Raw genomic sequence first — 26,984 nt, 5'->3', positions numbered from 1 at the left:
TTGTCTCTCGGGAGCTAATATATTCAATGTTGCCCGAAAACAATTACTTTCCTAAATTTTGGTTCGTTTCTTCGTATAACAAAACAAATGTTGACTGTGTTTTCGGGCAACATTGAATATATTAGCCGCCTTGGGACGAAAATATTGCCCTCCGCTTCGCGTCAGGCAATATTTCGTCCCTCGGGAGCTAATATAATCAATGTTGCCCTCAACCCCAGTCAATATTTGTATAATATCGACTGAAGAAAATGTTGGCTGTTTGTGAAAGTAATACTGATATCAAGAACCGGGTTTTCTTAGCATCCTTGATAATTAGGCTTTGAATCTAAGGCTAGTCTAATAGCAATAGTTACATGAACCATGAAAGTCAAAGTTATTCCTGACAAGCATTTCCACCATTCAAACCTGCTTTGAGCTACCCAAAATACTTTACCTGCCCTAGCATCGATCTTTCCTTAAGCTTCTTAATCCAGCATCGAGAAACCTATGACTCAGATTCAGCAAATCGATTGCATTAAAATCACATGAAACAATTTAGAAGTTAGGGAAGCAACGTCTCTCAACATATTCAAGAAAAATATTACTGAAAGTATTCCTCAACCTCCGAAATATTTTTCATTCGGTAAACGCACTATCAATATTTTGCATACCAAATTGAGACACAGTTGTATTTTGAATTGTGATCTGTACAGAAGAAACATTATTGAATCACCTAATTGTATTTGTGGTCAAAAGGAGGATGTTTATCATTTTTTCTTTGTGTGCAAGAATTATGTAAATGCTAGAAACAATCTATTTAAACTACTTTGTAATATTATTTTTTCAGCAGTTCAAAACTTTATTAAAAATAGAGTCTGGAAGATTTAATAACTAATTTTTCTTGTTTATGCTATTTTATACTGCATATCAACACTATTTATCATATATTTGCAAATACTTTGTAAAGGCATGAATATGAATATTACTATTATAAAGTTAATAACTATAAGTAACATGTAATATCAAAATGATAATTGTGTATATTGTGTATATTATCATTTGGAAAGGAACACGTAAGTTGTAAGGACTTGTTTCCAATCCTCTTGTGTAATTACACAATAAAATATGTTCAAATCACATGAAACATCACCCATCCAAGTTTGGCAAAGATAGAGCCAATAACTTAAATATGGGTATGGCCATCAAATGGGCAACTGCTCCAAAAATTTAAAACTGTCCCCAAATCCATAGCCCAAGTTCAGCATTCAAGCCTGTTAAGTGTCCAAGTATAATAAGATGCACCATCCATGCAAGTTTGGTGATAGGAGTGGCAATAATTTAAATATAGCCTTCAAATGGCACCTGCTCCAAGAACCTTAATGCCACAGTGGCTATAGCTAATCTTTCCCAACTTCATCTCTGTTAGCTAAAAAAGGATAAAGGGGCCACTGATGTGTGTTATGGGGGCTCATCCTTAACGACTTTAATTTACATAAAAGTCTGTTCAGCCTAAGCATTTGGGAAGTGGTGCTCGGGTCTCTTGTTTTAAGTTATACTTATTTTACAATAGCACTCCGACTTTAAAAAATAAAGCAAAGTAAGCAAGTCTCTGCAAGTTTCTGCACCATTTATTCATTAACTTGATGAATCCAATCACAATTTTTCAACCTTTCCAAAGAGCAGAAAAACATCATCAAATGAATTTTTCAAAAAACTTTGTCATTAATACAAGGAATCTTATTATACATTTAGATTTTAGCCTAATGTTTAAAAAAAATCAAATTTACATTTGGTATATAAAAACATTCCATGTGTTTTCCAAAGCCCTGCTGAAAAGGCCCTAGAAATTGTGAATGGATTGGTGTCTTAAACAAATATAGAACTTACTGTACTATTGTACATCAGAATATATATCTAATAGCATCATAAAACAGATGTAAATTCTTGTGTACATATACAATATGAATCACAAAAAGCAATAAAAGCTGCATTACCTGAAGCAAAAAAATAAAATAAACATGCAATAAAAATGGATAATCTCTAAAACAAGTGAAAGCTGTGTGCTTCGATTGAAGTGCAGAAAAAGCATAATTTTCAACTGTGATAAAGATGAATATTTTTTAAATTTTTACCCACAAATAGATAATAACTATTTTTTTTCAATTTGATAAGATCTTCACCAATAGTTTTTTCCCTATTTCATTTTAGAACACTACCTGCCCACATAAGGTGAAAACCAAATTCATTCACAAATGACTCCTTTCATCATCTTGTATTTATTGTGAGCCAATAAATTTCTCCTCTACAGAGACATGTTCTTTTCAACAAAATTCTAATTATCAGAAATATTTTTCTAGAACAATTGCACATTACATCAAACCATGTTAATATTCATCTTAACTTAATGAAAGTCTAAGATCGGATGGTAAGAACTTTCAGATAGTAAACAGTACAACATAAAAACATTACACCATACACTAATAAAGCACAAAAATTCCAGACTTATGGATTAATACTAAATACTGTGTTCTACAGAACAATCAATTAAAATAACACTTTTTTATTCTCTTTTCCATCTGATATTCAAATAATACTGGTACATGATGTAGAATGAAAATAGCTTCACCAATCTTTGTATTCATTCTTTTTATTGCAAAAAACAACATCAGTATAGAAACACATAAAAACTTGTGGATTCTGTTTGCTCTTGCTAACAGAGTGTAAAAATGGTAACACCTAATTCTTGATGTACTCTATAAATGCCACGCTCTATATAAAACAAAAACATAAAATGTAAAATAAAATTATTTACTTAAAGGTATTACAAAAATTCCATAAATCTTGCACAACATCCAACATAAAGCCATCTCAGATAACAAAGTTTGTCATAAGTTTAATACTTCCTCTTAGGCAAGTAATAAATAATCAAATAGAGAAACATCTCCCTGAATTAGCCAGATGATTGGAGTCCCTAGTTTGGCTGAAGAGTAATTCTTTGGGGTTTCTACTGTGGAGAGAAGCCAGATGGACTGTTTGGGTCACTGTCAGGGCTCTGGGGGACAGATGCGGGGGAGAGGACATTGCGGAACTTGTTGTGTAGACTGTTGAGCCAGTACCTGTAATTGGAGTCGGCTTGGTTGACAGGCGTCACAGGGGGCGTGTCCCTGAGGGGTGGGCGGGGCCTGACGGGGGTCCCCCCGGGGGATCTATTAAATCAAACAGGTGAAATTTCTATACCAATGTAAATATCACATAAATCAAAATAACTGAAGGAGTGAATAGTTTACGTTTTCATGCAATCTGATTTTAAAATTTTAAATTTGGTAGAGGATCTAGAGAAGAACATCTCTATCTCCAAAACATAAACAGTCAATGTATCTCTCTATGTTATTATCTTACCTCTCATTGGTTGTTGTTTTCAGGAGTTTCATTGGATTATAGGACAATAGCTCTTGGTGAAGACTGCTTAAAGAGCCAATAGATGCCAGCGATGTAATGGAACTACAAAGGAATGACATATATATTGTAGTCTGTGCATTAAAATGGTGTATATGCTACAGTATTAGATAAAGTAAAGGTTGAGATGAGTCTTTCATTTACCATGTAACAAATAATTACCAATAAATATGTCCATAGCACATGAATGCCAAGGCTATATCCGAAAGAATAGTAAAACTGTATGTACTAGGTGTAGACTAAGGTCTTGGTTAGAATATCCTGTTATGAGTTACATTGTTCTCATTAATGTGTATCTCTGTATGAAGTTTAATTGAAACATTGTAGTTCATACAATAGTAGACACTTTGAAAACTAAGGTAAATGCAAACTGAGAAATCAAGAAGTCAAAGTCATGAGAAAAATCAAGGTCAGAAAACTGTGACACAGCAATATTGCTCTCTTAATAGATTCAAAACACTGGATACATTAAACATCACCGAAAAAGGGCACTGCAAAGGTAAAACATTGAACACATCACAGAAAGGAGACAATGCAAAGGTAATTTAAAAACACAAATTACCCACCCCATCTCAGTCTGTGGATCTTTCTTTTTCAAATTCAAAGGTGTAGTTACCTGGAAATCAGTGTAATTTATTTAGTTGTTGTAAGAAAAAATTCAAAACATATTAATAATCAATAAAAAAAAGGTTTCTTTTACAGAATTGATGAGACCAAAGGGTAAATATTCCATGAAGCATTATAATTCTCATACACACATGAATTAAGATGGTGGCAATGTCACCTAGATATTCTGATAGTGGCAATATTACTTGTATATTCAGATAGTGGCAAACTGGCAATGTTACCTGGATATTTGAGTGATTTAATTCCTTCAGCGGACCACTAGAAGCAGCCTTTCTCTCTGTCCTTGATCTCTCCAGGGGCAGACTTCTTTGTTGTGCAGGGGTTACTGGGGGTGGGGGTGGGGGTGGGGGAGGGGGTGGAGGAACTGCTACAGGGGCATCTTGTCCACTCTTCTGACACAGGGTCTCCGTTATGTTTGGGGCAGTGGTCTGTCTTTTCTTGGACTGCCTCCCTTTAACCTTTGGTGCTGCTGTATTTATTGAAGATTTTGACATCTGCCTTTTTTCTGCTAATCGCTTTGATTTCCTAAGACCTTTAGATTCTACAAACATAATGCATTTTTGTACATTGATGCCTTACTTAAAAGTCATAATTTCGATGTTGAGTCACTGCCTTGGTAAATCGATAGGACTTAAATCAGTCAGTCACTTAAGGAGGCCGGATGGTCAACTAATTAACCAGCAGATCTGCCTTTGTGTAAGTTTTAAATATTATACATTCTGGGCATTAAACTGTTATTTAATGAAGAAAAATTCAAGTATTTTTGTGTTAAATTTAAACATTTTGAAATTTTTATATCTTTATACAGAGCTCTTTGTTTTAGGAGGTACATATAGCCTAAAAATGGCCCTGGCCATCAAGGCCTCTTTATCAAATTGTTGAATACACACTTTACATAAGTTATGTCCCTTGGCTGTCATCTTTTAGGGGACGGGGGGAAACTATACATTTCTCACTGTAGCCTTTTAATAGTTGAGAGTTTTTTAACTTTGTAATTTGACATTAAAAATCCATTTTTGTCTTTATTTTGATCCATAGACTGAAGAATAATTCATAATAAAAGATTTTATCACAGAATGCACAAATATTTGGTAGCACAAAGAAAGTGAATTTTGCATGTTTTTTCTTCTGTTTTTGACCTTTGGTTAAACCTTGCAAAGGAAAACAACTTAATTCACTTTTGGCAAAGTGAGGATTGATCTATCTTCTGCTGTCTTTTACCAATGTTTGTTTCTTCTATCACCTTAATTACACTGAAGAGACATTACACTTTGGCAATACAGCTTTTCTTATTTCATCGTTACCAAGGTTATAGTCGAAGGCCTTGGACATTCCTGTTTTCAGCTCTTCCAGTCTTTGGTCACACTCCCTGTCTGACACAAAGGAAACGTTTTCTTCACCCTTAATCAATGTCATCATCTTAACCTGTAAAAAATAAAAGATAAATCTGATTTTTGGTTCTCATCATGATTGATTTTGTAGCCTTGCATTGTGAACTAATCTCCTGTCTTTACTTAGATCTGTACTCTAAGCATATATAATGTAGTTATAATACCGCTATCATCATCATCATCATAAGAAGAAGAAGAAGAAGAAGAAGAAGAAGAAAAAAGTCAATTGAACTTTGCATTCTGTTTGTCGAAAGCAAATCTGAGATACTGTAGATTTCTTATTATACGCGAGTACTTAATTCTGCGATTCAACCCTTTTGCATCAAATTGTGAGAATACAAAATCGTGAACGCCAAATTTTTTTCAGAGTTTTGTTTAGTTTACATCTGTCCAAAAAATTAAAAGCAAGATTATAAAATCAGCGAGATGTACTTTTCGCGATGTTATGCGAATATCAATTCCTCACGTTTAATTAGGAATCTACAGTTACAGTAGTCAAATGAAAAATCGAAGGAAATACTGCAGTGTGTGACTGTATCTAACAGGAATTAAAAAGGAACTTTGACTTTGTTAAACCAACATACAAATAAAAGCAAAAAATATCAGCATTAATTTATAAATGTTTATTTTTAACTTTATGTATGGCTTTGAGTAAAGTGTTTCTGGAAAAATAAATCTATAAACAAGTATAACAACAGTTGATAACATTTATTAAACTGTACCCAGACTCAGGCAGTCTCGTTCCTATGGCAACTACAAGAATTAATCCTAATCTTAATAAAGGTGAACATAATACACAATATTTCTCAAGCTTACTTTACAATTCCTTTAATATGGAGCCCCAATAAAAAAATATAAATGGTACTCACATAATTAAAGATATCATCAATTTATATATGTGTCTATCAATAAATATTCATTACATAACACTAGGGATGGGACGATCCACCGATGCACCGGTGCATCGCGGTATTTATTTTGACGATATTTGGATCGATACATTTACCATTAATACAACGATATCTTACCGAACTTTTTTTATTTTTCAAAAATATCCGAGCTTCATATATCGGCTATTTTTAGTCCGCGCGCCTAATATGAAAGTACAAAGATGGCGGAAAACCTCGTAAAGTTGTCAAAACTGTTAGGAAGCTAAATATGGAGTGTGGAAAACTTTTGGAGTACTTGTTTATGAAAAACTAGTGTACACGAGACTAAAGTAATTTGTAAATTGTGCAACGCTCATTATGAAGATAACAAAATAACTTTGGACATGCGGTAATACATCGGCAGGTTGAATAAATTTTAAACTTTTATTCATGTTTTCATTTAATTGCAATGTATCGTGATATGTATCGTATCGCATCTCATGTATCGTGATATGTACCGAATCGGCTCAGTACAGTATCGTCCCAGCCCTACATAACACATCAAATTGAATTAATGCCTTTAAAAAAAAGATAAATTGATAATTGCAGTATAGTAATTATACCCTAGCCTTTAATTAACATAGTGTTTGAGTTTCCGTCATCTCTGAAATAAAGCTCTAGCAGCAACATGAATCCAAATCATTACCTTCAGGAATGAAAAAGGGCCCTCATTTTCTTTTTCTTCTTTCATTTTCTTTTTCAGGATTTTTTTGTAGACCTGAGGGTTTTTCTCCATGTATGATATCAAATTCTAAAACAAACAATTCAAAAACTGGTTTGTCTTTTTATCACAATGTACATCATGTACTTACTCATAACTGTCAGGAACTTGCATCTCATTTTGAAATTGTGTATGTAATGGGAATGGGTAAACGATGTATATACATGTATATATATAAAAAATAGGTATGTCAGAAAATAAAAAATGTTATCAATAAACATGTAGGCGGATGTAGAATGTTTGCTACTGATGCAAAATGGTAATGTTTTGGTGTTTATGAAAGATTTCTTTAATGCATTAAACGTGGAGATGTTTTTCAAATATCAGTATGCTGTCTCCTGAATACAGCTAGCTAACGCATGTCGTTTGATGATTAAATTTATTCAAAAACATGGTGAAAAACTACAAGAAAAGAAAAAACAATAAATGTGATGTACAGAGCCAAAAAATAGATAATGTCATGAAAATGTGTAAATACGTATAATGAAGCTTAAATTTTATCAGTATATTAACATTACATGACTGAGAAGTTCACATATACCTAGTCTAAATGTATACATGAAAATGTAACAAACTCCCCTAACCTAAACCATAGAAATATGTATGAAAAAACTACTGTAAATTATCAAAATACATAGCCGAGAGTAAAAAATATAACCTAACAACAAAAGACTCAAAGATAATGACTTTCAGATACTTACATTGTTGGCAGACTAGAAAAACAGTGCATGACTGTGCAGACCTGAGGTAGGACGACGAGTGATCCAAAAAACCCGTGCAATATACAAGTTAGGAAATAGAAAGTAAACAATAAAAGAAAAAACCAAGCCGTACCGGATAAAAAATTTCCGGCTACAAGACGGCACACTCCTCGCCTGATATAGAAAATATCACTCTATATTAAACTTTTAAGCACCCTAAATATGACAAATTGTTAAGTTACATGTAATATAAATTGAAACACAGTCCATTTTCAAATTGAAACACAGTCCATAAATTGAAACACAGTCCATTTTCAAATTGAAACACAGTCCATTTTCAGTCAATTATAAGTAAGATTCACTAAACGATCACTATTCAAGAATTACGATAAGTTCAGTAATTGGTCGCACATAGTTTTTAGGTTCACCATTCACGATTACACGAACTGTCACTTTACGCACAAGTTCATCATCACTTGGTAAAGCCTTAGTAACTATACCGATTGGCCAAGAATTGCGGGAAAGTTCTTTGTCGCAGATTAAAACTACATCACCAGGCGATAGGTTTCTTTGATGTGAATTCCATTTACGGCGCATCTGTAGAGTGTTCAAATATTCATTCTTCCACCGTTTCCAGAAAATTGATGCAAGATGTTGAACTCTCCTCCACTGCGTCTGTAATAGCTCGTTTTTGTTTTCATGATCAGCGAATATCACATCCTTATTGCCTGTTTTCTGAGTAAGAAGAGTTGAAGGGGATAACACAAGGGGATTTTCAGGATCTGTAGACACTGGCACTAGAGGTCTTGAGTTGATAATGGAAGAGGCTTCCGCTAAAAATGTAGTGAGAACCTCATGAGTTAAACTCCTAGATCCATAATCAAGAAGGATCGCATCCAATATGCGTCTCGTAGTCCCGATCATGCGTTCCCACACTCCTCCCATGTGAGAGGAGTGGGGAGGGTTGAAGATCCAGGTCGTTCTCTGTTCGTTGAGAAAGGTATGAAGGTGTTCTTCTTCCACATTGATGACATTGACTTTCAGCTCCTTCGCAGCACCAATAAAATTTGTTCCCCTGTCTGAACGAAGGACTTGAACAGGTCCACGTATGGCGATAAACCGACGAAGCGCATTTATTTAATAAATGAGGAGGATGTCATTTTTTCCACAACTTCAATATGCACGGCCCTGGTAGTGAGGCAAGTGAATAGAGCGGCCCATCTTTTACTATTTGCTACACCACCTCTGGTACGTCGTGTAATGATGTTCCATGGTCCAAATATATCAACTCCAACAGAAGAGAATGGTGGTTGTCCAGGTATGAGACGATCCGCGGGCAAGTCGGACATTTTCTGATGTTCAGGTTTTTTCCGAAGTTTTCTGCAAGTGACGCACTTATGAAGAACAGATGAAATGAGTCTTTTACCTCCGACAATCCAAAATCCAGAAGAACGAATATGACCCTCTGTTATATGACGTCCTTGGTGTCTGACATCTTCATGAAGTTTTCTGACAATAAGAGTGGTAACATGATGTTTTGCAGGCAAAATGATTGGATTCTTGAATAAAGGATCATCATTGTATTTTTTCAAGCGACCACCAACACGCAAAATCCTTTCACTGTCGATGTAGGGGTCAAGTTTCTGAATAGGACTATTTCTCGACACAGGCTTAGAGTCTCTAATATTTTCAATTTCCTCTAAATAGAATTTTTTCTGAATGTCTCTAATTATAACTGTTTCAGCGTTGTGAAGAAGTTGAACATCACTCAATTTGCTCTTTGGGTTACGACAATTCTGAATGAAACCATAAACTTTAGCAACTACAGCAACCAGTTTGTTCCACTTTGAGAATCTTGTAAGGAGTTCATTGTCCAGACCCACAGCTGTTTTTGTTTCAATGTCAGTTTTATTACAGCGGATTTCTTTATCCTCTTCGGGGCTCACTAAAGGAAATTGTTCAATAGAGGGCACAATCTCCAGGTTTTCTATGTTTGAAAGCCATACACACTTTTCCATTTCATTTGGAAGAATTCCTCTTGTGCTCACATCTGCTGGATTCATTTCACTGCGAATATAGTACCATTGGGTTGGACTGCTGAGACTGTGGATATGAGCAATGCGGTTAGCTACATACACAAGGAAACGTTTTTTCGTGTTGTTAATATATCCTAATACAATACGACTGTCACTGAAGAACTTGATGTCGTCTATTTTCACTTTTAACTGTTCCTTGGCTATTTGTGCTATATCGGTAGCAAGTACTGCGGCACATAGTTCTAGTCTAGGAATTGTATGTCCACTAACAGGTGCCACTTTTGCTTTTCCTAGAACAAATCCTTGAGATGAAGAACCATCTGAATACTTTGCCTTTAAATAACAAACAGCAGCTATGGCTAGTTCAGACGCATCACAGTAAACTAGCAACTCCCTTCTAAGCGCTTCACACAATTTGGGAACAATCACACGAGGAATACGTAAGTTTTCCAAATCAGGTAAGTTATTTTTCCATTTTTCCCATTCTTTGAGCAAATGTTCAGGTGGGGCTTCATCCCAGCTGGAGGTGTTTGACACAACTTTACGCAGAATAATCTTGCCTTGTATAACAACAGGAGCAATGAATCCAAGTGGATCATAGAGACGATTCACAACTGAAAGTACACCTCTCCTTGTAGATGGTTTGTCTTCACTAGAAATTTTGAATCGTATGGTATCTGTTTGTAAATCCCATAGAAGGCCAAGACTGCTTTGAGTTAAGACATCCTTCTCAAAGTTAAGGTCCACAATATTCTTTGACAAATCATTCGAGTCATAAGCTTCCATTACTTCTTTTTCATTTGAAGCGAATTTATGAAGTCGCAATCCACCATACTCTTTCATGGCATCTTTAGTCTTCTGTAGAATGTTAATCGCTTCACGAGTAGTTGCACAAGATTTCAATCCGTCATCAACGTAGAAGTCATTCACGATAAAGTCTTTCACTTCCTGTCCATAACTTTCAGCAGCCAAATCACCAATACGACGTAATCCATACATTGCAACAGATGGGGAAGAACGATTGCCAAATACATGAACTTTCATTCGATAAGTAATAAGTGGTCTCTCAATGTCATTATCTCTGTGCCACATAAAACGTAAATAATCCCGATGGTCTTCATCAACCAGGAATGAATGAAACATGCTTTGGATGTCGGCAACTACAGCTACATTTTCTTTCCTAAATCGAATGAGAATTCCTAAGAGGTTGTTTATGAAGTCAGGTCCCTGTAACAATTGTTCATTTAATGACACACCCTTGAATTCAGCTGAGGAGTCGAAAACTCCGCGAATTTGATCTGGTTTACGAGGATGGTAGACTCCAAACAGGGGAAGATACCAATGTTCTTTGTCAGGTGGTATTATCGGAGCTAATTCTGCATGATCACAATCGAATATTTTCTGCATGAACGCAATAAAATGTTCTTTTTTTGTGTTGTTTTTTCTTAGAGAAGCATCAAGACATTTGGCCCGGAATAACGCTTGTGAGTAGTTGTCTGGAAGTTGTTCACGATTTTGCCGGAAGGGCAATGGCGCAGTCCATTTACCCTCAGTAGGATCAAGATGAAACTTGTTGTCCATAATATTCAGAAAAGTGTGGTCTTCAATCGAGAGACCAACTTTGTTGTCATCTGATGTTTTCGTGAAGACGTCTGTTTTCTCAATTACGGTCTTATTCGAGGTGATAACAGTGTTTTTAATGTTTAACATCTGTGTACATGGTTCCAACATTGTAGGTCGACCACTTCTGTCTACGTAGGTTCTGCTGACCTGTAATGGTGGAATGTGTTTTCCAGCCAAACAAATGTCTCCAATTATAGTCCATCCTAAGGGAGATTGTTGAGCAAAGGGAAATCGTGATGGTCCTAATCGCTGATCAATGACGTGATGGGCTTCTGGAAGATCCCGTCCAATTAGCAAGAGGATCTCCATAGATGGATCCAATGGATGTAGATCTCGAGCAATATCCTGCAAATGTGGATAATGAAGAGCGATATCCGGAGTTGGTATCTCTGCCTGACTATTGGGTATACTATCACACTCCAACACAGGTGGTAACTTTAATTGTCATTGATCGATTCTACGATTAGGTTGTCAACAATGCGTCCTCGTGTTGCAATCTTGCCTGAACATGATTGCATAGTATAGTCCACTGCCATGGTCTTGATACACAAAGCGTCGAAAAGGTAACTTTTACCGAGAGTTCTGTTGCTTTGGTCGTCCAACATGGCGTAAGTGAGTATCGATGATTCAGGTTGACCTTGAACAAACACCCGCACTGGTACAATCCTTGCACACGACTTTCCACTGAATTCACAACAAATATCGGTACACTTGGTAGTGACGGACTGGTTCACAATTCCAGAAGAGAAGTTTTCCTCCTCGCCATGGGTTTGTGGTGAAGGAAAGTTCCTCGACATTTGACGGTAACTAACATCTTCATGAAGAGCGGTACAATGATAGTTACTTTTACACACATCACACAAAATTCTAGCTTTGCAACGATTAGCGAAGTGGTCTGATGTTTCACAGCAACGAAAGCAAATGTTATGATCACGTAAAATATGTTTACGGTCCTCGATACTTTTGGTTCTGAAAGCTTTACACTTGTTTATGGTATGTTTGGATCCTTTGTGAATCAAACATATATGTCCAACGTTTGCTGTTTCAGATGAAATGTCAGTTTTGTGAGTAAACACAGTTTTGACTTTTGTATCTTTGTGGTCAAATCGAGGTTGTTTAGAAGTATCAAACATCAATCCAGGATCATTTTTGATGATGCTCATCTCACCAATAAAAGACACAAATTCACCAAAAGGAGGGAAGGCTGTTGAATGTTCTTTTTTGTAATTGACCACACGATTGATCCACTTATCCTGGAGAAAACGAGGAAGTTGTTGAATTGTAGGTTTCAATCCTAAGGATGAATCAAGGTAAGAAAACATGACACTGTATTCTGGAATGCTTTTTACGGCTTGTATCTCACAAAGTAAGTCATGGAGTTCATACAACTTCTTTGGGTCTGTGAAATTCGTAAAAGCCTGTAGTCTAGATTTCAATGATGATTCAAGTAATTCTGGAGAGCCAAATCTTTCATCCATACGTTTCCAAATGTTCACTAAACATAACTTTGGATCACTTGCATAGGACGCTCTAAGGCTCATGATCAATCTGTGAGCTTCTGAGTTTTTGTTCGTACAGTTTGTCAAAAGAGTCATTTCTTCTAACGGAGAACAGCAGATTTCTGACACCATTGTCTTAAACTGTGATTTCCACACCACATATCTATCTGATTTGTCATCAAAACGTTGTTGCTGAAAACTTTCCAACAATAAGTTTTTCTTGAGAAGATAATTTGAGGAATTTGAATTGTTCTGTAAAGGTAAATTCAAAGCAGTTTGTAGTGGAGTACGGTTATCGTTGTCTCTGCTTTGTTGATCATGATGACAGACATCTGAAGTATGTACAGGATGATTTTCTTTGTCTGAATCAGGAATCGCTTCCTGCTGATAATTAGTACGAACTCTACGACCAGAAGGTTTCACATCTTGGTTTAATGTAAGATTATCAACAAAGTTTCTTGTCTTCTGATCACCAGATATACTTGGAATAGTGGGCATGTTGGGTCCTAGATCTTCATGTTTGATACTTTCTATCTCCGCTTCAAGTTCGAATTCCAGCTGCATATTTGCCAGTTCGAGTTCTGCTTGTTTTTGAAGTAGATCTAATTCTGTATCCAGATCTTCCTGTTGTTGTTGACTTTGTGCTAAGTGAATTTTCTCTTCTACGGCGATTTTTGATTTCTGTTTTTTAAGTTGAGCAGATTGCTCAGCAATTTTCAGACGAGTTTCTGCTTCTTTTGCTTTTTGTAGGGAACGCACTGAGCGTCGGTTAAGTGATGTAGATTTGGAAGTATTGTGGGATGTACTCGAATAAGTTTCCAATTGCACAAAATCAATGTCATCTTGTAATTTTACTAAAGCGTTTTTAAATTTCTTATCTATGTTCAGAAAGTCTCTCTCAACAGAAGCCAACTTTTCAATACTTTCTTTAGTGTATGTATTAGACAGGAATTCACTAAATTCTTGATAAATGTCTTGATAGCGTTTATGGCTATTTTCAAGGTCGGTTTTTGATGATGTTAAGACCTTTATTTCTTTACTGCAGGATGCTATATCCATTAAAATATTCTTTATTTCATCAATGCAACGTGAAATTATGAATTCATATCTGTTCACTTTATCCAGATAAACTTCTTGTGCTTTAGGTGTGAGTGTTCTTACTCTTCTTGATGTATTTTCTGGAGTAGAAGTTTCTCCCTTCTGAGCCATGGTTGATTTCTGTATTCTGCAATTTTTTCACTATGCTGTCTCCTGAATACAGCTAGCTAACGCATGTCGTTTGATGATTAAATTTATTCAAAAACATGGTGAAAAACTACAAGAAAAGAAAAAACAATAAATGTGATGTACAGAGCCAAAAAATAGATAATGTCATGAAAATGTGTAAATACGTATAATGAAGCTTAAATTTTATCAGTATATTAACATTACATGACTGAGAAGTTCACATATACCTAGTCTAAATGTATACATGAAAATGTAACAAACTCCCCTAACCTAAACCATAGAAATATGTATGAAAAAACTACTGTAAATTATCAAAATACATAGCCGAGAGTAAAAAATATAACCTAACAACAAAAGACTCAAAGATAATGACTTTCAGATACTTACATTGTTGGCAGACTAGAAAAACAGTGCATGACTGTGCAGACCTGAGGTAGGACGACGAGTGATCCAAAAAACCCGTGCAATATACAAGTTAGGAAATAGAAAGTAAACAATAAAAGAAAAAACCAAGCCGTACCGGATAAAAAATTTCCGGCTACAAGACGGCACAATCAGTTACGGACTGTTAAAATTAAAGTTAGTTAAAATACCCAGTAAATGGTTTATTTTGACAGTAGGTAGCCAATTATATAACTGAACAATAAAACGGTTGTTGATGACTGCGGGAGTTGTGGATGAACAAGTTATGTTACCTCCAGGGCTCTCTCCGTCTCGGATACCGTCTGTTTCTCATAGTCTTCCTCCCCCAGCTGATTACAGAAGACAGCAGTCATGTGACACGGCGCATCAAATTCATCCATGTTTTCTATTCCTGCCATTTTTAAGCTGTCAGAAAACAATACATTCCAGAATCAATACTTGTTTAATTACTTCAAAGAAAGCATGTCATATTTATAGCTATGATACGTACAATACAAACAAAATAAAGCCTCAGATGCCATCAGTTCTTTGTATTGACCACACACAACTTTTCATGATCTATTTTCTTCTCAATTTTCGCTTACCTCTATCCCAGAAAATTATACTGATGTGTGGGTATGTAATTTTTTTATGTTTTATACATGATACCAGAGACATAAATAACAGAGATTGGCACAACTGATCGAAATCTTGCGGTCCCTATTGTAAAGTATTCCCAGTCTAAATCGGTATATATCTTTCTAATAAATAATCATATTGAAATATAAACAGCTATTAAAACCTATTACCAAAACATTCAAAATATCGTATTTTCATGAGTTTCTGTCATATAAACCATATTAAATGAGGAGTTTTAGGAGGCAGTTGGCTACCCGTCATCCGATATATATTCTATATATTAATCTTATTTTTGTTTCAAAAATGCATAAAACCTATGCACATTTTTCATAAAAACAATATATTTTTGGTTTAAGATCATTAATAATTGTCTCAGTTTACTATTATGTTGTTCTCAAAGTAGGGTGCAAGGTCCCGTAACATTTTTCAACAACAAAACACCCTAATGGAGGAGTTGCCAATTAATCTGTTATTTATGTCTCTCAAGTTCAATTTATTATCCTTGAGCTTTACAACTCATCGGAATACAAATTATAATACATATAAAATTATATACAAATGTGCAATGTGCAGTAAGTGAGTGGACATATTAAGACAATATAATCATGTACAAATGTCTCTGATGTTACATATAGTTTTTAATGCTTGTTATAAAGAAATGGATTTTTTGTAGTTATACAAAGATCCTAATAATAGTGCTCTAATCCTGGAGCCTAATTACAGTAATTAGTGTCCTAATATTGGAGCCTAATGGATGCCCTAGATGCATTAGGTGTCTTGACATCTAGAGAGAATGTGGGGTAGCAGATATTGACAGCCAGTGGATTAACTGTAGAATGTACTTGTATTTCTTGTTCTTTTAAAACAACTGTTACAAAAGAATTAACTAAGTGTGTTAGTCTTCATTAGATTTATAAAGATCTACCACTGGATTCTGAATAAAACAGAGAATTCACAATATTTTGTGATGCTGGAACAAGGATCAAAGGTCCCTAAGCATTGACCCAGGTTCCTATAGCAGAAAACCATTGCAGGTATATTTTAGTAGACCTATACATGATGCTGGACTAAAAATGTAAACATATAGAGCATAATGAGTCTATATGGTTAAACCATGTGGGGGGGGGGGCTAATTTATAATTACTGTCTCTGTGAATTGCAAATTTTAAAGTACAAATAGAAGTCCCTACCTCCTACCCCCCCCCCCCTTTCTTGCTCTGCGCATGCAAATTTATTTAACAAGTTAAAAGTTCCTATTGAAATAAAAAAACAACAACAATATCATTATTCCACCTCCCAACCACATCTCATGTACTCCCCAGCTGTTGATTCTCGCTGAGATTAGCTTAAAAGACACATCAAACTCTGATCTCCTGTATAACTAACATGGTATTCAATAGAATGATTATTCATATTGACTGTAAACCATACTCGCCTGTGTTTTACTTTTCCTACACTTCAAATATTGCGCCTTTTCCTGCTTCCTTCGATTCTACTTTGATCATGTGACAGTCTGCATCCGGGCTTTCTGTCATGTTCATGGGCGCTCGTCGCCATATAAAGTTGTAAGTTGCAGTCGAAAGATTGCGATTTTTGCCATTAGAAAGGGCAAGGGAACTTTTGTTTTGGGGGCAAGAAACCCCCAAAGTTTTCAGAACTCTAACTATCTAACTTTTTATCTGATTTAACAACATTTGTGTCGAATAACTTTATTCTTAATTTTGGTCGGTAATCATGGAGTTGTAAAGATGTCGTCGCTCGTAGTCTGCGTCTCTCCTATTCACGAAGGAGCGGCCTTTGGGTCTGGTGTTATTTCATTTAATTGGGGGGTTTATGTTGGAGGAAAATTGCAACACAATGGACAAGAAAAACAATCGCCAACTGTCAACAGCTGCTCAGAAACAGGGCAATGGTAACGACTCGAAAAGATTACAAAATAATGGTGAGCATCTGTGCACAATTCTCTCCGGTTCATATCCCTTCTATTCCTCAGTACTGCATTTAATTTTAAAAAATGGGAGGTGACAGATCATCAGACGAGCATGGCTTTGATTTGCATGCTCCACTGGCATTGTTAATTTTGGGCCTATTTTGCTTTTAGGCTTAGTTATGACATTATGCATCATAGCAACCATATTTTTAAAATGGCGTTTAACTTATTAGTAAACTTACTGTAAATAAATGTAACCTGTAGGAGTTTGTTTCATTTTCAGGGGATGGCTCAGCTCTTCGTCAATTTGGTCGTGGGGGGAGAAGAAAAGAATATAATGGGAAAAACCTGTCAGAAAGCAGTCCACGTAGACCCACCCCTCAAAAGAGTCGCAACATGTTTGACAAGCGGCCTCGCTCACGGGGAGGCCAATACAGTCAGGGAGCTGAAACAGCCAGAGAAGACGTAAGAAATTTGAAATCTAAGGGAGGCAATTCCAGATTTAGGAAAATTGCACAACACCTTGAAATAGACCCCAAATCTGCAGAAGTTTACCATTTTAAAATATTATAGACTGGACTGGAATTTTATTCTGTGTCACAAAGAAATAGTGAATGAAATGGACCTGTTTAATCAATTTTGTTGCAGACAATGTAATTTTTTGATGGAAGATTTAATGGTATTTTATGATGTGTGGAGTGAGAGTCAACATTGTTTATAGAGACTGAATGTCACTACTTGTTAATATTTCGGGTATGATTAAAAAGTGTGCACAACATTTGAATAGTTTTAAATATTTTTAAAAAGTCTAAGATTGTGGTGTAACAATTCTTTTATATCATGAGGTGTTGGCACTGGAAGAGATTTATTTATCTATAGGTCAGTGAGTTGTAGAAAAACTAGGACTTTGCTTATAGCTACATGTATGACCCAATTCTTATTTACAGCTGACAGAGGACTTTTCTCCTGAACTGGATTTAATTTCTGGAAGAAAAGCCAATTTAAATCATCTGCTGAACTTCACATACAGCAGACACAGTGGTAGTGAGAAAACAAGAGGCCGTCCTGCATGGCACTTTGACAGTCATAGTTATGGTAGAAAAAAGGGATCAACTAAAAAGTCATTATACAACAAAGAGCAGTACCTGCAAGCCAAGTAAGAACTTCCCAAGTTTGTCATAAAAGAATTGTCAGGTGTACATTAAAGCTGAACACAACTTATAAATACTATTTCTTTTTCTTTACTGTATAAGGCTAATATAGGAGCTTTAAGTATATTGGACAGGAAAGCCATACATGGCTGACAATGCCATGTATGAGTCATGTTCACGTTTAAGTTATAATGCTAAAGCTGTGTTGCAGTGGCAGCTGATTGTATCTTTATTCTTTTTTTTTCAACCAGTCGATGAATTTAAGTGTTTTGATGTGGATTAATCACAGATGATAAGCTCTGACGTGTTTCGTGTTTTAGTTACCAGTTTGTTGTGAAGGATGATGGTGACTACTCTATACACTCTGTGGACCCTGATGTTCTGGTAGACTGGGATGCCATAGAATTGATTGTATGTGTCTTTGCAAATCTGATACATGTATATTATAAGCAGAGGGAAATTTTGCATAAAATGTTGAGATCCATCAAGCTTTCATGAATCATGATAGAGATTTAAAACTGTTTTAACTCAATTGTAGCGCGTCTTTGGCCATGAAGTAACTCCTTGTCCAATATGTCTGGAACAACCCATTGCAGGTAATTGAGTGATTAGGTTTATACAATGCAGAATGTATCATAAAAAAAAGACTATACCTTTAAATTTAATTTCTGCAGTTCTCTGAGTGCAGTATAAAGTTGAAGGAATTTCAGCTATTGTGATGATTTGTGGGTTTGTACCTTGTATTGTTAATTTCTAATGATGAGTTCAGATAATTTGTGTACCATGTATTGTTTACAGCCAAGATGACGCGATGCGGTCACATCTACTGCTGGCCTTGTATCCTACATTACTTGGCCCTCGGAGAACAAACATGGAGAAAGTGTCCAATCTGTTACGAGGCTGTGCATGAAAAAGACTTGAAGAGGTTAGCTAATGCAACACAAACACTGACAACTTTAAAATGTTGTAAATAGGTTTATAAGTATTTGAAAATAAGATTGTGCATTGGTATCATTATTAACTTTTGATCTTTCTTTTTAAGACTATTACGGCTTATAAGCACACATGATAATTTTCTTGACTTTTAAATGGTATTGAATATGAGAATAGGAATTTCAAACATCAATTTTATCTGAAAAAAGTGGCATATGGGAGAAGTTATTATTTTTGGCAAAAAGAATTTCAAAAAATTCAATAATAACATGAATGTTGATCAAACATATAACATAAATAGATGTATACTATGGACTATAGTTTGGGTGGCCTGTGGCTAATAGGTTGAGCTATCAAAACACAATGGAAATGTTAAAGATTTTTGAAAATTTAAACTCACTTGTCAAGTTTTACTTTGGCAGAGCATAACTCTGTTGATAGATAGAAATCTACCTTAATTGAAAGTTTCTTTTTGTCTTCTCATTTACCATGGGCTTGTAGAATTGCTTTGTGAGTCCTTGCTATTTCAAGAAAAAATTTTACCGTTCCATATGTTTGTGATATATTTACTTGTACATGTTGTAGTACACGCACAGAGAAGGTGCCTTCGTATGCTGTAGGACAGACGATCACCATGCAACTAATGAAAAAGGAGAGAGGAACTATATACGCCATGCCAAAAAGTCTCTGGGAGAAGAGAGAGGGCATCATGATGAGAATAAATGGTGCGTAGTAGCAAGCAGTGAATGTGAATGACACAAGGATTTGGGGGCTGGGGTGGGGTGGGGTGGGGGTCAGGCAACTGATATCTTGTGTGAATCAAGAGTATTGCATCACATTTCTGAAATAGTAGGGATATTTCACATTCTACATATTTCCATTACAAAAGTAACCATCTTCTACTTGTTGCTTTAATTTTGACCTGTATTGAAAGAGTAAAATGAATGTTTCTGTAATCATTAGATGATGCCAGGAAGTGTTCAGGGATGAAAATACTAACAGCAGACGGGGGCTATATAAAGAGTCAAATCACTGACGTGGAACGCTCTGAATTAGAGCGCAAGAATAGAGAGGCAGAGGTACAGTACATGTATTTTTATCTCATTCAGAGGTTTATAACTTTCTGATTAACATAGTATTGCAAGTGCTTCACATCAGTATTGCTGAGAATTGCAATCTCTGATGATGTAGGGACTTCCACAAGGGGAGGTAAAAGGCAATTTTTCACTGTCTGAATGGTCAAAATAAGCTGCTTCAAATTTCATACTAAGCAAAAAAACTACTTGAAGTTATTCTTAAAAAAGCTTTTTTTTTTTAAAAAAAGCTTTACTTCAAAGTTATTGAAAACTCTGTGTTTTACATGTTTGTTTTATTTAGAACATAATTAATCATTTATGTCTGTATTGTATTTTCAGACTTCGGAGGTGGCCTTTATTGACTCAGCACTTCATCATTTAAAGGTTAGAGATAATCTCTTGTTAATGTTCAGCATTGTACATTATTTTAAGTACTGTAAAACGAGAAAATTTGGCGCATACGTATTTTAGCGCAAACGCAAGTGCCAGTACATTAGCGCAATTATATTTTAGCGCATGCATCTTTTCTTCAAAAAATAATACAAAAAACGTTGTTGTTTGATAAACGATCACGCCCAAAATTTAGTTCTGTGTTCATTCAAGCACGCGAACACAACGACTTTGATTTCTATCTCGCATGCACAGTAAACTGTCGTTGAGAACAATACACTTACTTTTGTGTAAATCGTCAGTAGATAGATATGAAAACTTCATTTATTATCGATGATGTGTAATTTTTGTTGGTAAACAAATTTGAGTTATTGTACTTTGAATTTAACGTGTCGACTTGGATAACACTAGAAGAGTCCGAAACTAAATGCGAAATCGAATGCTACATTTACCATGAGTTTCGATCACCATGAGAGAATCTTTTTCACAGTAATTTTACATTTAAAAAACACAAAAAATAGGTATTGTCTTGATATCTTTATATCCACTAATCAGAGATCAAAGCCATTATGACCAATCATATATTGTCAGCGTTCACGATCGCCACGCTTAATCACATTTTCACCTCGAGGCGCTAAATTGAAGTGGCATGGGGAGAAGCCCGATTTTTAAAGTGCTAATGAGAGATATTAAAAAGCAATTAAAACTAAATTAACTAATCCATGTGTATGCACTTATACCCGATAAGCCATACCGTTTACCTGTGTAATTGTTTAAACAAACAGAACCGACAGCATCTGATATTTAAATGAACACTTCTATATAGCCTTAAAAATGGACTGACGTTATTGTTTTGCAACTTGCAGAAATTTAATACATATGGAAATCGTTGGCGCACTATTAATTTTAGCGCTCAGAGGCAGTTGCGCCAAAGGCGCTAAAATTTGTAGTGCGCCATATTTTCTCGTTTTACAGTAATTGCATGTTCTGAGACTAATTGGAATCCTGCACTTTTAAATAGTTTGTGTGAGGCTAATTGGGATCCTGTACTTGTGAATAGTTTTGTTTATCTTAGACTTATTAGGATCCTGCACTTTTGAATAAAATTGCTCATAAGTTGGTTCTTTGTTCAACTCCTGTACTTTGTTGACAGGCTAGAGAGGAGAACCTGATGAGGAGACATTCCTCTTCATCATCCGTGAGTGAACCTCTTCCACAGTCAGAAATCTCCAGCCCCCCACCCACACAGGTCTTTACTCCCACACAGGTAACTACTGTACATATACTAGATGTATCAGTAATTTGCGTGAAATTCTAGTAAAAAATTCCTCTCCCCCCCTTACCCAGGTCTATTCTCCCATACGGGTAATAAGCTGAAATGTACATTCAAGTTAAGATATGTATAAATCATATATGTATAAATCTTCTATCAGAAATCTTTCACTCCCTACCAACCCAGACACCTGTTAGAACAAGTGCTCTTGAACATTCTTTCAATCCTATACTTATCAAGGGAATGTTGGCAAGCACCTGCTCTGCAGGCCCCTTGGTCTATACTCTCATATAGGTAAATCTTCTTGGATGTATACAGTGATGGGCCAGTTATCGGCAACAATCGAAAGTTGATCGCTTAATTTCTCCCAATGTCGATTATCAACAACAATTTTCACAATCAATTAGATTGAACAAAATAAAACTGACATGAAAAAACCTTTTGCGCAATGTGGGGGGATCTTAATGATAATTGATAATGACAGGGCAACCTGCAGGATTTGATTCCGTATTCTTATAACATTAGTAAGTCACATTATGGAACTATTTAGGCTTCCACAAGAAGAAAATGTCTAACAACCAAAGCAAACCCTGATTATTTCTGATAATCGATTCTGAAAATTTTCCCAATATCCCATCACTATGTACATACAATATACAAATAAGTAGTTGCCTCATGTAAATCCATGGTGTGTCTTGATAAGGAACATAACATTCTAACATTCTAGCCATGCAAAATTAACCGACAACTGCATTCTCAAAACCTAGGCAGGAATTGTTTTTATCTTACATATTCTTTCTTTGCTAAAATTAGCAAAATAAATACCATAGATTTAGTTAAGTTCATAGGCTTTTTGATTTGTGCATAGAATGTTACCCAGTATGCCTGTGCCTTTGCTGATGAAGAGGTGACTGAAAGCTGGCCTGATGTTGAAGTAGAGACAGACACGTCTACTGACATCTGTTCTGATGACATGGCAGGGGTGGATCAGGCTGGGGCGAATCAGGCGGGGGTGGATCAGGCAGGAGCAAATCAGGCTGGGGTAGAGTCCTTGATGCCAGAGGACGCCCTGCCCCTGGAGGAAGCCGCAGAGAACCTGGAAATCCCCCACCTGGATGGGGACACCCCTCGACACATCAACAATGCGTTCTACTTCTACCAAGGTAGGAGCCTTTAAACCAAGTTCTGGAGTCTGTACTGATTTTTCTAATTGGAAATTCCCTGTACTCTATGACTTACCTGTTGGTCGGTACACATCGGATTTATTATGAAGGTTAAGATTCACTGTTCAAAATTAAAAGTAATTGATTTGATTTTGACTTTGTAAGAAGCATGCTTTTATCTTTATAGCTGAGGATGGACAAAGGATTTTTCTGCATGCCTTGAATGCCAGGTGTTTGGTGAAAGAATATGGTGGACTAGAACATGGCCCTCAGACCATCACTGCTAAAATAGTAGAAATGGAGAGTGTGTTTATGACAGAGGTAGGTCAGCGGTAGCACTCTGTAATGGATATGTATACATGTATAACAATAAAAACTGAAAAGCTACACTTCCTTCTTTCCTTGTGTGTTCTTAAGTAATACCTTTATGTATGCAGGAATTAAGGAAGAGGTTAAGGTACCTGTCCCATCTCCCACTGACCAGCGAGTTCCTGGTGGCTGAACTCGACCTTCGACCTCCGGTCCTTTCTAGAGACACCTTGACATGTTTTGCTGGTAAGACAGTCACGTGGAACTGTAACTGATTTATATACGGTATATTTTTTTGTATTAAATACAAGTCATTTTAAAAATTGTATTATGTTATAATGTATTGAATCAAAATTGTTAATTTTTCGTGTATCAGTCATACATGTACATAGAAAATAAGTTCCTATTGACCTGCATAAAATCCTCTTGAAATTGTGGAAGGGGTTTTTGTCCTTTAATTTGTCATTAGTATTTCTATGATACGTGTAGCACATGAATATCTTAATTTTTTTCTGGTTTGGATAACGATCTATATTGCAATGAATTATGGTTAAACGATATATGTTTTCATCTGTTTTACAGTTATAATGTCTTATTTACAATATTTCCACATTCTTTTTAGATGACATAGAATATAGAAAACGTCTTCGACAGAAGAAGATGCGATTAGAAAAACGATGGAGTAAAAAGATACAGGATGAGGAGAGGCGTCGCCTGGGAATAAGTCCGGGAATGAAGATAGTAAAAAGCGCCCTCTGTCCACAAGTTGTGTCAGAAAATCGACCCTCGTCTCCAGCGGCAACAAGTGACAGCAGTGAGCAGAGTTTACCATCCATTTCTTCTCCCATAGGAAGTCCTCTAGGTAATTAGCTTTAGTAAAAGCACATTTTTCATGAATACTCTGAGAAAAGGACAGAAATCTTAGATGTATTGATAGTAATCTACACAGGCTAATGTTAAGTTGAGATGATAATACATGTACGTATGTAGTACATTTGTACTAGGATTTACCAAATGGCCTCGAACGTCCTTGATATTGTTAGAGTTGTTGGCTGACACTGCCATCTATTTTATACATCCTGACTATACTGTGACTGTATTTTTTCCTTTATACAGATACTGTAGGTGTTGGATCTCCTCTAGAAGAAGATGAGGGACAACAGACATCCTTGTCGTTTGCTCAGGTAAAAAAAAAAAAGATGAAAATTTTAAATAAGAAATTGACACTATATGGAGAAGCCACTTTAATATTGAGAAGCCACTTTAATACATAAGATTCACCTTTTCTCTTTGTGTTCTGTAGATGTTAAGAGGTGGATTGAAGAAAACGCCAACATGGCCAAAAGTCTCTGAACCAAAACCAGACATGAAATCAGTGGGCCGTGACAGTGAGGGCAGTGATGAGGAACAGTCCGCTGCACCTGTCTTTCAGAATTCTTTTGGGGCTGCCATTCAGGCTGCTTTTGAAAATCTGGAGAGTGGAAAAGGTCAGTGATTTTTTTTTATATAAACTCTAAAATTGTCCTGCAGTGCAAGTACTTGCGATTGTTTGTGCTACAGAAAATAAAAATTCTGGCAAGCACTTGTAAGTTATAAATTTGATTTCATCTTTTTTCCAGTATTCTGTTTTGAAATTGTTCTTTTATTAGGGCCCCGCAAGGATTTGCGGGTGCCCTATAGTAATCACTCTGTCCGTCCGTCCTTCTGTCCGTCCGTCTGTCACTCTTCCGTCCACAAATTTCCTGATTTTTTCTAATAACTTTTTTTATGGTTGCCCAATCAAGTTCAAATTTGGTATGGTAGTTCAGTAGGCAGAAATACATATTTTGATGCTAAGTTTGGTTCTCTATGTCTTCTGGTTTGGAGCTGGGGTGGTGGGGTAGATTCCTAACTATGCATAAGAATGAATGGGCAAAGAGAGATAACTGCTGAGAATGTTACCATTGTATACATGGAAGGCTTTGCAATATTTGTCCTTTGGGATTAATTAACCTTCCACAGGAAGAAAATCCTAAGCTTTATCTTTATCTGTCACATTGAGATTAATTACTGCAATCTAAGGTCTGTCTTTTATCTGTTATATGTATTACCGTACACATGTGTCTGCAAGTGATGTTTATTTGAAGTTGAGGCAAAGCCTAGGTATCATTGCATTGGTATCAATTCTTTGTTTTTTTAACAAATTTTATTTCATCCCATGTTAACCCCCTTTATCCCGTGGATATGACTCATTGGATATTTTTTTGATTTCCCACAGTTGTGACTTTACAATGGGATTTGCGTAGGCATAATGAAGTAAAATAATGTGGAGTGTTATAAACAGTGTAAACATTGATTGTGGTGTATAAAACATGGGATAAATAGAATCTCGTATGATTTGTAGCATAATATGATTTTTATCCAACTTGTGTGTTTTATCCCCTCACTAAGGCTCAAGAAAAAGAACACTTTAATTGTTGGATGAAAATCATATCCAACTACAAATCACGAGATCCTATATATTCCAGTTCTTTACATCTTCTGCCGGGCATTTATTTTTCATCATTGTTTATATAAAGAGGATGGAATTCAAAGATTTTTTTCACTTCTCTATATTAATTGTCATAGCGGGGCCCTTCCTGACTGGTCAGTTTTCTAGTTTATTAAGTTGTTGGAAGTTGAGCATTTGCATTTAAGGTGGTATGGGACATCTGTCAATATTTATGTGGATTTAAGTACATTATAATTAAAATACTTTCACCTATTTAAAATTTTCAAATTTTACAATATATCGCCAAAAAACACATTAATTTTTAAAAAATTTTGGAAAGGTAAAAAATTTTAAATCCCAAGAAAGATACGAACTCATTATTTACAGATTCGTAGTGAAAACTTATAACCCTCTGTGCTATGAAGCTAGGTGACAATTTATGGGAAAGAAACTATTTAAAAGATTAATTTTTATTTCATTGTATATTTTTAAGTAAAACCTCTTAAACCAAGAATTGCAGTAATTGTATTTATTTATTTTTTTTAGCTCAAGACAAAAGTGAGGAAAGTGGCTTTAAGATGGAGAAACTGCCAGGGAAGAAAAAGAAAAAACAGCAGAAACTTTTGTTTGCAACATCTATGGCCCGAGGAGGAAAATAAAACACAATGCTAATTGTTGTAGAACTAGGGGATGGGTTTTTTATGTTTTTGAAAAATTATTTCTAAAATGAAATCATCCAATGTTGAATAAACCAAGTCTCTAATATAACATGAAAACTTGCATCATTATAATATCATTTTTCCTTCTAGATAAAAAAAGAATTGTGTTTTATATGCTATTTGTGAAACCATTGTAATATGTTCTGTATTTACGATCATTCAACATTTTCTTTCTACAGAATATTAGTCATATAGATGTATTTCTACGAGTTTGAGTAGAAAATGGTTATGATTTACTACATGTACTTTATATTTGTGAGTTTCAACAAATACTGTTCTGTTATTGGAGAATAAATGTTTGCCTTTTTTCCTTAAAGAGTTGTCTTTCCTTTATCATGCT

The 26,984-nt window shown here is 35.6% G+C and overlaps 4 protein-coding genes across 6 annotated transcripts; 1 reads left to right on the top strand and 3 right to left on the bottom strand.

Moving 5' to 3' along the window:
* Positions 1–1,589: 1,589 nt before the first annotated feature.
* LOC105327478 (proline-rich protein 11) lies at positions 1,590–16,751 on the bottom strand. Of its 2 annotated transcripts, none has more exons than XM_034482155.2 (8): positions 16,666–16,751; positions 14,885–15,017; positions 7,029–7,133; positions 5,367–5,487; positions 4,284–4,603; positions 4,002–4,051; positions 3,379–3,480; positions 1,590–3,185 (listed from the first exon to the last, which is right to left on the bottom strand). In XM_034482155.2, the coding sequence occupies exons 2-8, from the start codon at positions 15,008–15,010 to the stop codon at positions 2,984–2,986; spliced, it is 1,026 nt and encodes a 341-aa protein (XP_034338046.2). In that variant the 5' UTR covers positions 15,011–15,017; positions 16,666–16,751; the 3' UTR covers positions 1,590–2,983. The 2 variants fall into 2 exon arrangements, with proteins under 2 accessions (XP_034338046.2, XP_065934006.1); XM_066077934.1 differs by having other exon boundaries at positions 1,590–3,095.
* Positions 7,197–11,899, bottom strand: LOC136273486 (uncharacterized). Its single transcript, XM_066077933.1, has 2 exons — positions 7,805–11,899; positions 7,197–7,505 (listed from the first exon to the last, which is right to left on the bottom strand). The coding sequence occupies exon 1, from the start codon at positions 11,770–11,772 to the stop codon at positions 8,938–8,940; it is 2,835 nt and encodes a 944-aa protein (XP_065934005.1). The 5' UTR covers positions 11,773–11,899; the 3' UTR covers positions 7,197–7,505; positions 7,805–8,937.
* Positions 11,901–14,744, bottom strand: LOC117685832 (uncharacterized). Its single transcript, XM_066079694.1, has 2 exons — positions 14,577–14,744; positions 11,901–14,277 (listed from the first exon to the last, which is right to left on the bottom strand). The coding sequence occupies exon 2, from the start codon at positions 14,169–14,171 to the stop codon at positions 11,901–11,903; it is 2,271 nt and encodes a 756-aa protein (XP_065935766.1). The 5' UTR covers positions 14,172–14,277; positions 14,577–14,744.
* Positions 16,752–16,917: 166 nt separating the features above from the next.
* Positions 16,918–26,960, top strand: LOC105324392 (E3 ubiquitin-protein ligase RNF10). 2 transcript variants are annotated; one of them, XM_034482104.2, is made up of 18 exons: positions 16,918–17,172; positions 17,444–17,625; positions 18,108–18,316; positions 18,632–18,722; positions 18,850–18,907; positions 19,110–19,236; positions 19,830–19,969; positions 20,208–20,323; positions 20,660–20,704; positions 21,864–21,977; positions 22,852–22,974; positions 23,005–23,146; positions 23,334–23,467; positions 23,584–23,701; positions 24,078–24,317; positions 24,572–24,639; positions 24,759–24,942; positions 26,472–26,960. In XM_034482104.2, exons 1-18 carry the CDS (start codon positions 17,064–17,066, stop codon positions 26,582–26,584), a joined length of 2,313 nt encoding a protein of 770 aa, XP_034337995.2. In that variant the 5' UTR covers positions 16,918–17,063; the 3' UTR covers positions 26,585–26,960. The 2 variants fall into 2 exon arrangements, with proteins under 2 accessions (XP_034337995.2, XP_011421757.3); XM_011423455.4 differs by having other exon boundaries at positions 22,852–23,146.
* The last annotated feature ends 24 nt before the right edge of the window (positions 26,961–26,984 follow it).

The sequence above is a fragment of the Magallana gigas genome, chromosome 3 (assembly GCF_963853765.1).
Source record: "Magallana gigas chromosome 3, xbMagGiga1.1, whole genome shotgun sequence".
Lineage (NCBI taxonomy): Eukaryota > Metazoa > Mollusca > Bivalvia > Ostreida > Ostreidae > Magallana > Magallana gigas.
The sequence above is the reverse complement of the archived record's forward strand: the minus strand, read 5'-3'. Positions and strand labels throughout refer to the sequence as shown.